Below are 18,611 nucleotides of genomic sequence, written 5' to 3'. Positions count from 1 at the left end.
GACATTGCGTGCTGCCAGTGTACACACTATGCCCATTCTTCCTAACTGATAACTTGGTGGTAGTCATGAAATGTAAAATGCTGCACAGTGTTTACATAACAGCTGGTATATGATGTGTTCTTTCACAGGTGGCACTTCCTTTGATAGTTTATGTTTTGTCAGTTACAAGGCTGGTAGAGCGGTGGTAGGAGGTGCATCTGGCAAGTCTTGCAGCGGGAATGGTCGCAGGGGTAGGAGCCACAGGGTAGGGAGATGGGTGCAGAGGGAGCATAGGGTCTGGCAATGATATTGTGGAGATTGGGAGGGCGACAAAAAGCTATTCTAGGTGTGGTGTGCAAAATCTCAGTCAGAATGGATCTCATTTCAGGGCAGAATTTTAGGAAGTCATTGCCTTGTCAAAGTAGCTGATTAAAACATTCAAGACTAGGATAATACCAAGTGACACGTGGTGTGCTCTGAAGATGTTTTTTGGAGGGATCAGCATACTAGAATTGGATGTGGTGGCATGAGAAATCTACTTTTTAACTAGGCTGCTAGGTTAATTATGTCCAGTGAAGGCTGAGGTGAGAATGGCGATGTATTGCTGTGAAGAGTCTGCATCCATATAAATATGTTCGACTCGAATGCAACGACTGCATGGGAGAGAAAGTTTGACATGGGAAGGATGGCAACTGTCAAAATGAAAATGTCATCAATGTATCTAAACCAAAATACGGGCTGAAGGCTTACAGATTCCAGGAAAGCCCTCTCCAAGCGAGCCATGAAAAGGCTGGCACAGAAAGGAGCCATCCTGGTTCCCATGGCAATACACCCGGATCTGTTTGAATGTCTGCCCCCCCACCCCCCCAAAGGTGAAGCAGTTGTTGGTAAGTATAAAGTTGATTAAGATGAGCAGGAAGGCTGTTCATAGGTTTGGAATCAGGTGGGAGCTGACTGAGGAAATGTTCAGCAGCAGGCAGACCATGTACTTGGGGAATGTTGGTATGGAGGGAGGTGGGATCAGTAGTGTCAAGCAAGGTGTATGGTGGGAGTGGGACAAGCATGTATTTCAGACTATCCAGGAAATTTTTGGTGTCTTTAATACAGGAGGGAATTTGTATTACCGGTTGCCTGTGATGATCAACTATGACGGATATACATTTGGTGGGTGCTTTGAAGTCAGCAACTATCTTTGTAACAAATACTTATGTTTATCTTTCCCTTCGAACAAACAAGATGCGGTTGGTCTGGACTGAATTTTGCAAAATGTCAGTGTTACACCAGATGCGGTCAATTACAATGAAACCGTGGTCATAATATTGTCTGAATTGATCAGGCAAACTGGGTGTCACAGGAAACTCACAGGATTGCCCGTTATCAGCTGCACTGTGACTGTATCCAGAGTTATCGCATGTAGTGCAAGCCTTGGCTCATATCCCTCAACGCTTGCTTACAGTCTTTCAGACTTCGCAACAAAGACTTGACTGCAGTATGAAGCAGTTCCTTGTTAGTGAGAGTCAAGAAGGCATCACTGGTCCATCAACTGGTGCAGGGAGGGAAGATACTCCAAAAGTGAAAATGAGAAGGTATGATGAGAACTTTTTATTGCTAGGATTCATGAAAACAATCAATGTTACAAGGCATTAACAGTGCGTAATTTGTTAACCATTTTAGCTGCTGATAGCATTAAACCTAACAAGTTAGAGACATCTTGAAACCACAAAATTCCCAGAGAACAGGAAAACCACAAGAATTTTTTTCTTTCAAGAAACTGGCTGTTCTATTGTCTATCCTGAAGGACTTTGCAAAACTGATGAATGTGACTTCTAAGGCCCTTTTATTCTCCTACCAGATAAACGCAAGGAACCACACACTGTAGCAGAAACTCTGGTTTAACCAGCAGTGATTGATGTAATATCAACAGCGTTTGGCAACTCGTTTGTTCAGCAACTGAAAAGTATGTCTATCTCTAATGACACAGAGCGCAGAAGAATTTTAGACATGTGTGACAATTTACTCAACCAGTTAGTTAAAAAAAAAAAGAGGGGGGAGGGGTAACAACTGTTTTGCACTTCAAGTAGATGAAGTGACTCATATTCATAAAGATACTCATTTAACTACTTTGCTTGTTTTGTTAATGAGTGTAACATTCACCAGGAACTGCTTTTTTTGAGAGTCAATACTCAAACAGCTACAGTTCAAAGCCTTTTTTGACATGATCAATACTTTTTTAACTAAAACAGGATTTCATGGAATAGCTGCAGTGGAGTGGGCACAGATGGAGTTCGCTCAATGTTTAGAATTGAAGATCATTTTCCCAACACTCAACAACTACAAAATTTGCAAAAATTAATTACATACATATTCAGGTACTCCTGAAAGAGATGATACATTGCAGTACATGGATTTATCAAAATGTACCATTTGCCTGTTACTCTTACAAACAAAATTGAAAATTTTCCAAACTCAACATCTACAACAAATGATGTTTTGGAAAGTGTCAACTGCTTGTGGTAGCCATTTTTCGACAAAGTAGCTCATTACTTATGTATCAGGAGTCACAATTACATGCCCCCTCTTAGGATATTTGACACCCTTGAAAAGGAGTTAAGCAAACTTCAAACCATGCATTACCATCACACTATCATGAGGCTCTGACCACCATGGTATTTGTATGGTTCTGGGCAATGAATGGCGTATGTACAATTCCAAGAATACTGCTAACAGATTAATAATGTATGGCTACTCAAAAAGAAGGGAAAGATTTCAAATATTTATGGCTTCCAAATTACAAAAGACAGAAACATGACTCCATCGTTCCTGGAAAGGGAAAAGTTGAAATTTTTATGCATTAGTGTGAGCACCATGTGTTACACAGCAAATATCATAATGGTGGCTTATTTCCTGCTACACACGAAGCACCTGGTTTCTTGTTACTGAATTCACAGCTTCAACAATGCCATGTCCCACACTTTCAAGAGTGTCAGGCATTGGGGGGATAAAAACACGGTCTTTTAAATAATCCCATAGGTAAAAGTCACACTGTGTTAAGTCTGGAGACCTCTGAGACCACTGACGACAAAGTTCATCTCCTGCTGCTCCTCTTCCAATCCAATGTACTGGAATGGTGTCATTCAGTTAACATCGGAAGTGCTTAGAGAAATGAAGTAGGGCATCATCTTGCATGAAGATGAAGTCATCTGAATCAACTTTAAGTTGAGGAAAATAACCAGTTTTGAAGACTGTCTAGATAGGTTAGCCCTGTCACAGTTTTCTCTATGAAGAAGAAAGCAGCAGCACCGATGGGTGTACGATACGAACGTTTACTTGGACTGTTCAAATTTTAAACTGTTGTCTGTCCAGAAACGTTGGAATTATGATGCTACATTACATAATTTGGGAGATATATATATTTGAAATCTGTTCCTTCTTTTTGTCTTCCTTCTGAATAGCAGTATATATAGGCACTGCCATCTGCAAAGTCAAAACAACATGCTTTTCCCCTCCAATCATTGTTTAAGAAAACTAATGTAGATCATTCCAAGAATGCTGTTCGACCAGCTGTACTAAGATCTAGAAAACATGTGAGTGTCAAAAAGGTGATGATGCAAAGAAAACTAACGAGATTTGTTATATCATAAGAAGCGGCTCGAGAGTTCAATGACGAGGTCTTAAAAGTGTTGCAATGAACACAACAACGAAAATACTGAAGTACCCACCTACATAAAAATAATGTATGATCCCCACTACAAACGAAACAATTCAGAAAGAACCACAAAACTCCAGAGAGCATACAGAATAAAGTGGAAACACTACAATAAATGAGCGATATCTCATAATGTGAAACTTTGGCATTACAGGACAGTTGTCTTGCCTGAAGCACTACACACATCAGAAACTCCATCTCTAGGTGGCCATTCAATAATCGATGTCCTTGCAAAGAAAGAGCAAAAACTTCGAAGAAAAATTTGTGGGCCTTCTAATATAAATGGCATATGGATTAACAGAAAAACTACAGACACATACACAGCACTGGACAAGTTCACTGATGTAATATGTAGATGACACTAAGTTTTTTTTTTTTTAATTTTTTTATGTCCATTCTTTTGGCAGGAGGCCTTTGGGACGACTGCCATTTACTATTGTGACAAAATAAAAACACCTACAGCCACTCTTATGATTTTATTTTGTTTTGTTGCAACCAGTTTCAAAGTTTCAATGCACCATTTTCTGAGTATACAGTTATGCTGGCAACTGATGTGAAAAAAAAATTGGGTGATCAAAAAGTCAGTATAAATTTGAAAACTTAATAAACCACGGAATAATGTAGATAGAGAGGTAAAAACTGACACACATGCTTGGAATGACATGGGGTTTTATTAGAACAAAAAAATAAATAAATAAATAAATAAATAAATAAATAAATAATAAATAATTCACAAAATGTCTGACAGATGTCGCTGGACAGCAAAACGTCAGTGGCAATTATGTATAAAAGGAGCTGTAATGAGAGAGAGAACCAGATGCGTCAGCATGTTGACGTTACCTGAAAAGGCACTTTTAGTGAAGCTGTACTATCAGAATGGGGAATGTGCTAGTTCAGCGTTACGATCCTATTGCCATAGGAAGGAGATTCAAACGGGTAAAGGTCCATTGATAAATGCAGCTGTGGCGAGAATGATATCTAAGTTCAAAGCCACAGGTTGTTTAGACGATGGACCCTGTAGTGGACGACCGAGCACAAGGCGTAATGCTGCTGAGACAGTTCAGGAAGAAATGGAGACTGTAGCGGGTTTGTCTATGCGCGGGGAAGTCAGCGCTCGTGCTGTCGCATGTCGCACCGGCATTCCATACACTACTGTTCGGTTGGCACTTAGGCGTACCCTCCAATGCTATCCGTACAAAATCCATTGGTATCATGAACTGTTACCTGACGATTTAGTGATGTGGAGGGCATCTGCGGTGTGGGCGTTTCAAAAGATGGCGGAAGATGATTGGTTGAGTAACGTGTTGTGGACCGACGAAGCTCATTTCACGCTCCGAGGGTCTGTCAACGCCAACAACTGCAGAATTTGGGCTACCGAAAATCCTAGAACTGTCGCGGAAACTCCATTGCATGACGAGAAAGTATGATTGGATTTACCACATCTACCGTTATCAGGCCTTTTTTCTGCCAGGAAATGCATGATTCTGGTTTTGTAACTGCTACCGTGACGGGTGAGAGGTACGCCGATATGTTACAGAATCGCATCATCCCCAACCTGGCTGATAAACACCTGATGGAACCTACAATGTTTATGCAGGATGGCACTCCACCCCATATTGCTAGACGCGTGAACAATCTCCTGTGCGCGTCGTTTGGTGATGATCGTGTGCTCAGCCGCCACTTTCGTCATGCTTGGCCTCCCAGGTCCCCAGACCTCAGTCCGTGTGATTATTGGCTTTGGGGTTACCTGAAGTCACAAGTGTATCATGATCAACCGACAGCTCTGGGGATGCTGAAAGACAACATCTGACAACAATGCCTCACCATAACTCCGGATCTGCTTTACAGTGCTGTTCACAACATTATTCGTCGACTACAGCTATTGTTGAGGAATGATGGTAGACATATGGAGCATTTCCTGTAAAGATCATCATCATCTTCGCTTTGTTTTACTTTGTTATGCTAATTATTGCTATTCTGATCAGATGAAGTGCCATCTGTCAGACATTTTTTGAACTTTTGTATTATTTCGGTTCTAATAAAACCCCATGTCATTCCAAGCATGTGTGTCAATTTGTACCTCTCTATCTACATTATTCCGTGATTTATTCAGTTTTCATATACTGACTTTTTGATCACCCGGTATACATATAGGGATAATATCAACCCATACCACATCAACAACAGCCTGAAGATGGCTCATTGAAACTGGTTGCAACAAAATAAAATAAAATCATAAGGCTGGCTGTAGGTGTTTTATTTTGTCACTAAGTTTTATGGCCACATCTACAGAATAGACAGGACTATGCAAACGAAAAACTAATTAATGTTAAGTAATTCAAAAAAGTTAAAAACTGCTTGGTTATAAGAAGTTAAGCAGTATTTACGACAAACAAACGGCACAGAAGGTTATCATCAGAAAATGCAAAGCCTTTGGAATCCTATATAAAAAATCATGCATTCCCACAGAAAGATAAAAAACCATGGGGAAACAGTGTATAGAGGAGCACAAGAAGCAAAAGAGATATTTAATGAAGAGACTTTGTGAAGACAAGATGAAAACAAAGCTGTCAGACCAAGCTAACATGTTCCAAATGCCATCTTTAGCTGGGCGTACTGAAGAAAAGGAAAGAGAAGAGAAGAAAAGAAAAGAAGTACTACCTTAATGAACAAATTTATTAAGTTATTACTTTTTGGTAGGTTAAAATAGAGTACTGCTATTATAGAATATTTAATATGTTTATGTTCAGTCTTGGAAAAAATTCATGTTTTTATGTACTTTTTTTATTTGCAACTGGAAGCTGACAAATGTTTCTTCACTGCTGAATTATATAAGTTATAGTTTATTTATGAAATATAATTTTGTTTAGACCTCAGCAATTTATACCATTACCATTATTCAATTAAACATGCTTCCTGAAAATCTATTTTTTGTTGTTGACTTGAGAAAACACTCCTCAATTCAGGGTGGATAGCAAGTGAAAGTTCAAGTTGTAGCTCCTGATGCAGTAGGGACGTACAGCACAATACACTGGGAAGCTATGGCTGCTAAAGAACTTAGCCCACCTCTTCATGAAGTGCCACAAATGTTTATGGAAACAGTTAAGCCAAAATCTATAAATTCAAAGCTTTTTACAGTGTTATGAGAGGAGATGGGTGCTGAACACAATCAATTGCTCTTCTTTTAGTAATGCTCGATGGTTTCTATAGGTGTTTGAACTGAGGAATGAGGATTCTTGAAGGTAAGAAGTCAGACTGCTTCAGCAACAGAGATTTTCTATTGAAAATGGCTCACCTCACCGACATTTTTGAGAAACTGCACTTGAAGGTGACAAGGCAAAAGTGCTGATTTGGAATGAAAAGATAAAGTTGTTCATAAAGAATGTGGAGCTGTGGCAAAACTGAATGGAAAATGGTATGCTAGATGTAATCCGGACTCTAGTGTCACTGTTCAAGGACACAGATAATCTGATACTTCCAATGGAGATAAAAGCCTGCCTTCATTACTATGTTGCAACACTAAAGTTCATTTAGAAAAGTATTTTAGCAATGATTGTTGTAAATTTAATTGTATTAAAACTCCATTAAAAATGTTCCCGTGTCATTATGTCCGATTAAAGAACAAGAACAACTTTATGATCTCAAACTCTTTGCCTTTACAAATGTCTGCTTGTGTCTGTGTATGTGCGGATGGATGTGTGTGTGTGTGTGTGTGTGTGTGTGTGTGTGTGTGTGTGTGTGCGTGCCTGTCCTTTTTTCCCCCTAAGGTAAGTCTCTCCGCTCCCGGGATTGGAATGACTCCTTACCCTCTCCCTTAAAACCCACACCCTTTCGTCTTTCCCTCTCCTTCTCTCTTTCCTGACGAAGCAACCCTTGGTTGCGAAAGCTTGAATTTTGTGTGTATGTTTGTGTGTCTATCGACCTGCCAGCACTTTCGTTTGGTAAGTCACATTATCTTTGTTTTTAGATATAACATATTATGTAATGTGCATCAAATGCAAAAATCATAGCAACCCATATTTTTCATTGCACACTTTTCTGAATTTCACACTGTGTCTCATTTTCACATAAATATCACAATAACTATGACCATTAATGAAATGTTGGGCACATCATCATGAACCTGACATATAAAGCTAACAGCAAAGCAAAAATGCAATTGTTTTAGCAAATAGTTTCTGTAAAATTGTTTGAGAAAGACTGCAGGGTGCACGGTTCGACTGTCATTGCCGACCAACTGAAAAATGGCTGAGAATACACTGTTTACACAAAAATTAATTTTTGTTTTGAACAATGAAAAATCCATGATGGAATGTATCAATATAATGAAAATGATAGTTGCTACTTACCATATAGTGAAGAGGTTTAGTCGCAGAAAGGCACAACTGCCAGAGACTGTGGTTGTGTGTGTGGTTGGTTGCGTTTGGGCAAGTGTGAAGCTAATTGTATGACAGTCTTTTTGTTGTGCCTTTCTACGACTAAGCATCTCTACTATGTGGCGAGTAGCAACTATACTTTTCGTTATATTGTTACTTTTTTTGATTTGATTGTCCATATCACAGTTCCACTGAAACTGATTTTTGTTGCTACCAGCATAAAATGTCAAGGAGTAAATAGGGAAGCGAGTATAGGAATTCCAAGAGTATTAAAAATGCTCCAACAAGATAGTCATTATCTACTTTCACAATATTCTCACTGCTCACCTCTAATGCATAAACTCAATTTTCTGTGGAGCACTGCCCCATAAAACGACTGCATACGGCAACAGGGAGTGAAAATATGCAAAGTAATACAACACCCTTGCCTTTGGGTCAACACAATGACAGATACTTCTATGGGCAAAACATGTTTAACTGTGCTTCATGCTTATCTTTGTACTGACTTCATCCTAAGTTTTTATGCAGTTGCATCCCATGGAATTTTACACAGAGTAATTCATTTAGTGTAAGATCTTTAATGTCTCCTTGTAGGTGTAGGACTCCATTTTTGTTTGCAATCACAAAATGAGTCTTTGTGGGATTAATCCTTAAATTGTTAACTGTGAACCATTTGTAGGCCTGTTAAGCTATAATATGACCTGACACTTTTACGTTGGGGTTTGTACCCTGGAGTATAAGGCTTGTGACATTAGAAACCCTTAAAGATTCATCCACACAGTGCCCAAACCATGATGCTTACGGTTATCACTCAATTTCAGAGTGGGTAGCACATTTCACCTCCCTATACAAGTAAATTCAAGCATTCCATCATATTAATATATGGAAATGGAAAAGAGCTCTGGAAGAACTAAGTCGAAACAAGGCCCTGGGAGTAGATGACGTTCCATTCAAACTACTGAGGGTGTTTGGAGAGCCAACCATGACAAAACTCTTCCACCTGGCGAGCAAGATGTTCGAGACATGTGAAAACCATCAGACTTCAAGAAGAATGTAGTAATTTAAATTACAAAGAAAGCAGGTACTGACGAGTGTGAAAATTACCAAACTATCAGTTTAATAAGTCAAGGTTGCAAAATACTAACAGGAATCCTTTAGAGAAGAAGAACGAGAAAACTGTCAAAAGTCGACCTCCAGGAAGATCATTTTGGATTCTGGAGGAATGTAGAAACACGCGAGGCAATACTGATCTACTACTTCTCACAGAAAATAGGTTAAGGAAAGGCAAACTTATGTTTATAGAACCTGTAGACATGAGAAAGCTTTTGACAATGTAGACTGGAAATTCTAAAGGCAGCAGGGGTAAAATAGAGGGAGCAAAAGACTATTTACAATTTCCATGGAAGCCAGATGGCGGTTATAAGATTTGGCAGGTTTGAAAGGAAAGCAGTGGTTGTGAAGGGAGTGAGACATGATTGTAACCTATCCCTGATGTTATTCAATCTTCACACTGAGCAACAGAAAAGGAAACAAAAGAAAAATCTGGAGTAGGAATTAAAGTCCACGGAGAAGAAATAAAAACTTTGAGGTTTGTCGATGACATTGTACTTCTGTCAGAGATAGTAAAGGACTTGGAAAAGCAGTTGAATAGAATGAACAGTGTCTTGAAAGGAGCACATAAGATGAACACCAATAAATGCAAAACAAGGACAATGGAATGCAGTCAGGTTACATAAGTTGATGCTGAGTCAGCCTGATAAGGAAATGAGACACGTGAAGTAGAAGATAGTTTTGCTATTTTGACAGTAAAATAACTGATGATTGTCAAAGTAGAGGGCATATAAAATGTACACTGGTAAAGGCAAGAAAAGCATTTCTGGAGAAGAAATTTGCTAACACTGAGCACAGATTTAAGTGTCAGGAAGTCATTTCTGAAAGTTTTTGTATGGAGTGTAGCCATGTGTGGAAGTGAAACATGGATGATAAACAGTTTAGACAAGAAGAGAATAGAAAGCTTTTGAAATGTGGTGCTACAGAAGAATGCTGATGATTAGAGGGGTAGGTCATATAACTAATGAGGAGGTATTGAATAGAATTGGGGAGAAGAGAAGTTTGTGGCACAACTTGACTAGAAGAAGGGATCAGTTGGTATGACACATTCTGAGACATCAAGGTAGCACCACTCTAGCACTGGAGGGAAATGTGAGGGGTAAAAATCGCAGAGTGAGACCAAGAGATGAATACAGTAAACAGATTCAAATGATGTAGGCTGCAGTAGTTACCTGGAGGTGAAGAGGCTTGCATGGGATAGAGTACCATGGAGAGCTGCATCAAACCAGTCTTTGGATTGATGACCACAACAACAGCAACAACACTTACTACTACTACTACTACTACTACTGTACTATGGAATCACAAAGAGACAAAGGTATTTTGCTCAATTGCCAGTTACATAGCTTCCACAATGATGAGAAGCTTAGAAACATGGACAGTTGGACATTGCATGGCCCATGTATGAAAATCTTGAGAGAACTGTAATTTGCACAACTGTATATGCACATTTAGTCAAAGTGTTTGCCTCATATAATGTAAAAATTTGACCTGCCTTTCATTTAGTCAAATGTATGTTTAATATTTTGCAGCCATTTAAAACAGTTTTTTTCCCTTTCTGGAACATTGAGCAGTAGATGAAGTCATGGTTCTTAATCCTACAACAAGTGTGTTATTTCGGAGATAAAACTCTCAAAGTCACAGAATATTCAGTGTCATATGAGCCCATGTAACAGCTCCCCATAAACCCACTGTACAATGACACTAACATTCACCTATTGTGGAATGTTCGAGAATGACCTCTATGCCAACCCATATGGATCAGTAAAAGATCTTAGTTCCCCTTCATCCTGACAACTGGTAAATCACCGTCATTCTGGGGTCTAAGTGACAGGCTATTTCCTTCTAACCTTTTTCAACCTACCTTCTCTCTTCTTTAACTTTGGCAGTATCGGAATTTCAGCTCCCCAAAATACAACAGTATGGCAGGACTATGAAAATAGAAGGAACTCCACCTTTACATATGTATAATGACTGCCAAATGACAACTCCTTCACCAAAGAAAAAACTGACTGGTAATGAACGTATAGAAAAGAATACAATGAGACACAAGACCTATGGAAACATGAGGCAATAGGTATAAACTAGGTAAAACAAATTTTGATTGTGGGCTAAAGTACAAACTCAAGTTTCGACGATCTCTGTGCACATCTTGCAAAGAAAATGATCTCCCACAATGAAGTCATTAAAATCCTGTGTTGTGTTTTTGCCTGTAAAAATATATTTGCCAATTTGTGTAGCACCTGTGAGTTTAAATTTCTTGCTTGACTTGTCTGAATAGATACCACCAAAAGAAACTGCCTGCACTTTACACTGTTCCATGTAATAATTATTTTATAGTTGTGTCATCTAAATAGAATTCAACATTCCACTTTGACATACCTTTTTCATCTTCTGGTGGCATAACTTTCTGCATTTCCTCAAGATCAGAAAGCACCAGAGTAGTTTGTGGATCTGAATAATGCATTATTTTCCAGCTCACATTTGTAGGACGAACTGCAATGTGTCTGTAAGCACCTCCCACGGAATAAGCTCTGAAAAACAAAGATGAAAGATTTGGTATTTGAGCGTACAACCACAAACATGTCTGCTACTTGTGTGATACACCAATGAAACTTCTTTGGAATCACCTTTATAGGCCTTAATGAATTCCATTACGCAGTCTCTTGTGCCCTGATGATAATGCAGCAAGAAATCTCTTGAGAACGAAGGAATTATACCGACAAATTTTGTGAAGTACCTCAAATGTTATTGGTGTATCAAACAAATTTAAATAAAACTACTAAATTATTCAAATTATTTTGCAGCAGTACTAGCTCATGGAGAGGAGATGGGAGGGGTAGGTAAGTAGAGTATGGACATTGCTAACTATTCTAGAAATCCATTAGACGTAGAGTTCACAACTTGGAAGGGGGAAAACAAAGAATATCAAGGTGACTGAATAACGGAAAGTAATAAGACATGTTTTACAATATCCTCCTGAATAAAATTTCTGTCCATTAAAAAACACAGTCATTATTTCAGATGTTTGCCATTTGATTTTCAAACTAACGAGAGTATTTTTGTTTTGTTTTGGGGTGCAAAAACAAAGAGTGTCGTATGCACCCATGTCAGAATGAGAACATAAAGACAAAAAAGGAGTTAAAAACTGACTATATGTTAAGCCCAATCTACAAAAGGAGAGACAGCTAAAAACAGGGACTTGGAGAATGGACAATAAAATGCGCCACAGAGGTCCTGAATTAAAGATTAAATGTCTTTTGCCATATTGCTACAATGGACAGAAACTAAAACTCAGTCAACAGCCCGTGTGTTGTTCACTAAAATGGCCAATAAGTCAGATGGCGAACATAAATGAGAACATAAGTCGTTAAAAAAAGGGCATTCTATTAGGAAATCTGATCCGTCAAAGATTGAGGGGAATGAGCACAAAATGGTGGGGGAGCACCACTTAACAAATGTCGACGGCTAAGAAGACAGTGTCCAATACACAATCCAGCTAAAATGGTCTCATGGTGAGAGGGCCAAGAGGTGGTCGTCCAAGTTGCTAGGAGAGGCTCAATTCCCCGGAGCTTTATCCCATGATAGGAGAACCAGTGCTGATGCCAAAGTGACACCATCTGTCGACAGACGGCAACACAGAGACCATCAGAAGGAATGGAAGAACTAGGAGGCTGAAGTATGAGGACTGCAGCCTTGGCAGCAGCATCAGCCGCCTTGTTTCCGGTCAGACTGACGCAACCAGGAACACACGTAAACATTACAGTGGATCCATCACAAGCGAGCAAGTAACAGCTGTCCTGTACGCATTGCACAAAGGGATAGATGGTGTACAGTACACAGAGGCTCTGAGGGGTACAACGAGAGTCAGAGCACATAATGCAATTGAAAAGCCTCCGTTGCTGGATGTACTGTGCGGCCTGATACAGGGCAAAGAGCTCTGCTGCAAATACTGCGCAGTGCTCCAAAAGCCAATACTGAAAATAGTTGGTGCCAATGACGAAGGCACACCCAACACCATGGTCAGTCGAAGAGGTATCAGTGTACACAGAGCTACTATTGCAATGTTCCGTGTGAACGTTATGAAACTTACGCCGATATAGTGAGGCAAGAGTCGTGTCCTTAGGAAGCAAATGAAGGACAAGGTGGACACAGGCCACCGCACAAAGCCAAAGTGGTGAAGGGTTCACACCCACTGGGAATGTGGCTGATAGTGTGAAGTTAAGCTGCTGGAGCAAGAGGCAAAAGCAAAATCCACAAGGTAAAAAAAAAGAGGGATGCGCACTGTACTGGCGATCAAAGGAGTCATCGAAGAAGGAACAATAGGATGGGTGGTCAGATTTGGCAGACAAACAGCATGTGTACCTGCTGAGGAGGAAGTCACAGCAGAATGACAACTGTAGTTTGGCAGCTTCTGCATACAGACTCTCAACCGGACTAGTGTAAGAGACACCAGTGGCCAAACGGATGCCACATTGGTGGACAGTACCAAGATAGTGTAAGAGGGATGGATGTGCAGAAGCATAAACATAACACCCATAGTCTAGTTTCGAATGGACAAGGGACGGGTACAAATGGAGGAGGGTGGTCTGATCTGCTCCCCAGGAAGTACCACTGAGGCCACGTAGGACACTGAGGGACCGCATACAGCACACAGCCAGTTAAGACACGCAGGAGGACCAAGGAAGTTTCCTATCAAGCATAAGCCCCAGGAATTTCATAGTTTCAACGAACCGAAGAGCAACATGCCCAATAAGTAAAGACGGTGAAAGAAACCAATTGCACCAGTAAAAATTCAAACAAATGGTTTTGCCAGCGGAAAAGTGAAAGCCACTGTCGATGTTCCACGAGTAGAGATGATCAAGACACTGCTGAAGACATTGCTCAAGGAGACAAGTCCATGGAGAACTGCAATAGATTGCAAAACCATCAACGAAAAGGGAGCTGGAGATGCCTGGCATAATAGGGTTAATGGTGATAGCAAAGAGGACGACCCTTAGGACGGAATCCTGAGGAACACTGTTTTCCTGGATAAAGGTGTCCAACAAGGCAGAACCCACACATACCTTGAAAACTCTGTCTTTTAAAAATTTCTGAAGGAAACGGGGGCATGTGGCCACAGGAGCCCCACATGTAGAGAAACAAAGAATATCACTTCTCCAGCAGGTGTCGTAGAGGCTTTCTCCAAAACGAAAAACATGGCCAAAGTCTAAAAAAAAAAAAAAAAAAAAAACACCACCACCACCACCACCACCACCACCACCAACAACAACAACAACAACATTCATGACCTGGGTTAACAAAGTGACAGGGTGGTCAACTGCAGATCGGCGTGCTTGAAATCCATACTGTGCAGTGATTAGTACACTGCGAGACTCAAGCTACCATACCAGCCAGGCATGAATCATCCATTCCATCACCTTGCAAACACAGCTGGTGAGAGAAATGGGGTGATAACTAGAAGGAAGATGTTTGTCCTTACCAGACTTAGGTATGGGTATGACAGTGGCTTCACGCCAGTGCCTGGAAAACATGCCGTCTACCCAGATGTGATAGTACATATGACGGTGGAAGTTCTTGTCCGCAAGAGAAAAGCTGTGCAACATCTGAATGTGGACATGTCCCAGCCCTGGGGCGGAGGATCGGCATGAAGTGACAGCATGATCTATCTCCACCATTGTAAAGGCGGCATTGTAACACTCAAGAAGCGTATCGGCCGAGCCACCTCCACTCGTTTCCGATGGAGGAAAGCAGGAGGATAGTGAGTGGAGCTCTAAATCCCCACAAAATACCAGGCCAAGGTGATGCAGATAGCAATAGGGTCCACTGTGAGTTCATCTGCTACTGTCAGGCCAGAAGTTAGGGAATGGACCTTGGTCCCAGAGAGCCATCGGAGGTTGGCCGACACAATGGAAGGAGTGGAATTGTTAAAAGAACCAATAAAGGAAACCCAGCTAGCTTTTCTGCTATCCCCAAGAACATGACAACACAGTGCATGCACCTGTTCATAACAAATGCAGTTTGCCATCCTAGAAAAGCCGTTAAAAACTCAGACAGACATCTCCATGCGCGCATTGCATCTCTGCTCAGTCCAACAAAGGACCAGAAGACAGCATTATAAAGAGGAAGTGTGCAGAGTGCAACGTACTGCAGCGATAAGGATAACGTCTGTAAGATGTTCTACCTGATCATCACAACTGGAGAAATGTTGTTCGCAGATCACCAGGTTAAAAATTGCCAAGAAATAGGCTGTTCTTATTGTTTTTCATAAATTTATGGAGATAACCATCTTTGAAGCTTTCCCAGCCACTGCGTGTAATACAGTTGGTAAGTATATCCACATTACACGAGTAGCGCAGTGCAAATGCACTTAATGATTCATTGGTTCAAATCTATTCAGTATCTTTTTTTCTGTTGTTCAATAAGAAATACCTACATCTCGTAATTATAAAAATCTTTTTTTTTATGAATAATGCATGTCTTCTTGTTTCTAATTACATATTGGATGCAAAATTCCTGTTTTCATTTCAAATACAAATTCTTAATTATCGATGTTTTTATAAAAGACTGTTCATGAAAAGTTGCTTAAATTAAAAAACATAATAATTTAATTTTTAAGGCAAAAATGAGACACAAAATCCTCTTTATTTGGACCATGTCCATCGTTTTATGCCACAGAGGAAGATATGTATCATAGAAACACGAAAAACAATCATTTTCGCAACATAGAGCACATCATCATACGAATGCTGTAGTTTTGCATTTGCTTCTGTACAATTACAATATGAACCCAACAGAACTAATCTGGAGAGTTCTGGAGCCAAGTTGTGGGATTTGGCCCAAAAAGTAACAAGACTGTTAAGCTGCCAGATATAATGGAACTAACGCACGCAGCTTTTTCACGTGTCACTGCCGAACGATGGCATAATATAGAACAGCTCGTCATAAATGAAAAAGAGAAAATGTTGGGCCTGGCTGGCTTCGTGGATTCTGTTGTCGATAGACTCATTATCAAAGTAGCAGGTGACACTTTCAGAACTGAAATGTATTTCTCAGATTCAGATAAGGAAGGAGCTAAGAGATAAGCAGACGACTGACGGTAATTAATACATTCAGTGGCTTCAGTATTCAACACACACAGCTTGCTCAAAAAAAATTACCCTATGTTTAAGTTAGAAATTTTCCTCACTCTTGTTTGTAATTAGAATACTATGTCAGGTGAGAACAAGTGCATTTACGCTTTCCGTTTAGTCACCTAAGATTGCCACAGTAGTGTGGGAGTTTCTCCGAATGTTATTTCATTCTCTTTAAAAATTAAATGACATCAGAGCTATATTGTCATTTTGCTCATCTCTTTTTATGTATGAACTGCAACTGCTCACATCACTGCGGGTTAGCTGGAGCGGTGGTTGGGCGGTGCTGTCCAAGCATGCACCGATAAAGCTGCTGTTCAGCATAATCGCACGGTCTATGTGCATGTAACAGCATAAAACGTATTCTTATGATCGCACTTGACAGTACTGGTCACAGCTTGGCTTCCATTCCATATGAAACAAAATCGAATGAGATCCAAGCAAATGTAATGTTTTCATCAGGTTTATTCTTATCATGAACAGAGTGTAGTAACTATACATGCAAATCAGGTGTTGATGAAATTTTCTATGAGCAAATTGTTGTTTGTTTCTAAATTGGTACAGTTAATTTGAAAGAGATCACTCTCCTACTTTATAGAAATATTTTACTTTTTTGAAGAACTTAATTCATAAAATCTCAACAAAAATAAACAATTTCAGAAAATATAACTGGATAGACGAATCCACTCACCAAGCAGCAGCAGGAGAAAATGCACAAAAGTTAACAAAATGTGCAACGTTTCAGAGCCAGTGGCTCCTCCTCCTGGCAGAAGAGTTGAAGGGGAAGGAAGAGGGATGAAGTGAAAGGAATGGTAAGGTTCAGAAGATATCACTTCCTCTCATTTTTTGGCAGGCTTCAGGAATCCTCATCTGTCTCAAAAATAAACCCCAAAAAGTAGTATCTATTATCGTGCTGTTTTCTAATTATACAGCTATTAGTTAACCTTTTCATGGTGTGCACTGTCTCTCTGACTCCTAATTTTGCTTTTTTATGCTATTATTTAGTACATAATAGGTGTATACTTCAGGCAAAATATAATTTCTGATATTACATGCGTCTATAAAATAATAAGTTTTGCACAAAAAGTATGAGTTAATCATTAGTTAGCATTATTTACATCAGCAGCATGCAGTCGGTCCATTTAGCTGCCAAAATATAATCATCACTTTGTAAGTCAGTAGGAGGCTACCATATTTAACAATCATGCAATTTGCCACTTGTGTTCAGACATCATGACGCTAATATATAATGTGGACAGTGTGTACTTCGGTATCAAAATGTACAGTCCATGCCCGAATTACGTAAGTTAGTGTGCTAGTCTGCAACCAGAGAACTTTTGAAATAGTACTTATCAGTGTAACTTGCTAACCTGGTTCAAATATTTACACTCTTACATAATGTGTGGCTAAATAAGAAGAGAAAGAAGACCAATTACTGCAGTTTGACTGTCATTGCTTAACCACTCAACTTCAAAACCCGAGTTGTCTCATTTTCATTATTCTGACAAACTTAATGGTGAGTACACTCAGGCAACCTAAGAAAAGACCTACAGAAATATAAAACCGTATTTATATCTGTTTCAGCATTGTGTTTGGCTGCTAGAGAGCATCTGGTATTACATTTGAAGGCTGGCTGTTGTGTTTTGGTTGAGGTGGCTGTCACTAGACATCGTCTTTATGCTTTGAATACTCGACAATTAAAGATGGGCTTTCAGACACACTCCTATCTTGTTTACGCAATGCTTACAAAGGAGGATAGCTATGATGATACCAAGTTTGACATTGAATTTATCGGCTCAGAAAGTGAAGAAGAATGTGATGTTACTTCATTAGAGACTGAAAATGACAACAGTTCATTAGTTGAGTGACAAGAGCTTGCTAGTGGTACCAGATAAATACATCCACTGTACTCCAGCCAGCTCTTCGAAGATTTATGTTCACAGGAAAGCATTGCACCAGTGGTAAGAGATAAATATATCAAAGCTACAAAGAAACTAAAAAAAGACTTCAAGATTCAGGATATTTAGTCAAAGTCCAGTGCATCAGTGTGCACAGGATTTTATTACTGGTGATCTTCAAAATTTTGTAACTCAAAATTATGAGCTTCAAAAGCTGTCTTTACATATCCATTGTAATGTCACTCACTAATAAAAACATTTTTTGGAACATAATTTGGGAAAAAAATTGTCAAATTAAGGGGTTAAAATATGTTAGTCAAATTCATTAACAGCTTGAGGACAATAAACAGTGAAAGACCGAGAGCCAACTGAGGCTTACTACCAGCTACCAGGTTACATAAGTTACAAG

The 18,611-nt window shown here is 39.6% G+C and overlaps 1 protein-coding gene across 1 annotated transcript in view; it reads right to left on the bottom strand.

Annotated features, from left to right (window-relative positions):
• Positions 1 to 18,611, bottom strand: part of LOC126100948 (uncharacterized) — a 149,349-nt gene that overhangs the window by 21,641 nt on the left and 109,097 nt on the right. Inside the window, exon 11 of the mRNA XM_049911609.1 lies at positions 11,554 to 11,705. Coding sequence (XP_049767566.1) covers positions 11,554 to 11,705 — 152 coding nt within the window. The remainder of the gene's footprint in view (positions 1 to 11,553; positions 11,706 to 18,611) is intronic.

Source organism: Schistocerca cancellata, chromosome 9 (assembly GCF_023864275.1).
Source record: "Schistocerca cancellata isolate TAMUIC-IGC-003103 chromosome 9, iqSchCanc2.1, whole genome shotgun sequence".
NCBI classification, from domain to species: domain Eukaryota; kingdom Metazoa; phylum Arthropoda; class Insecta; order Orthoptera; family Acrididae; genus Schistocerca; species Schistocerca cancellata.
Note: the sequence above shows the minus strand (reverse complement) of the source record. Positions and strands in the feature narration are given on the sequence as shown.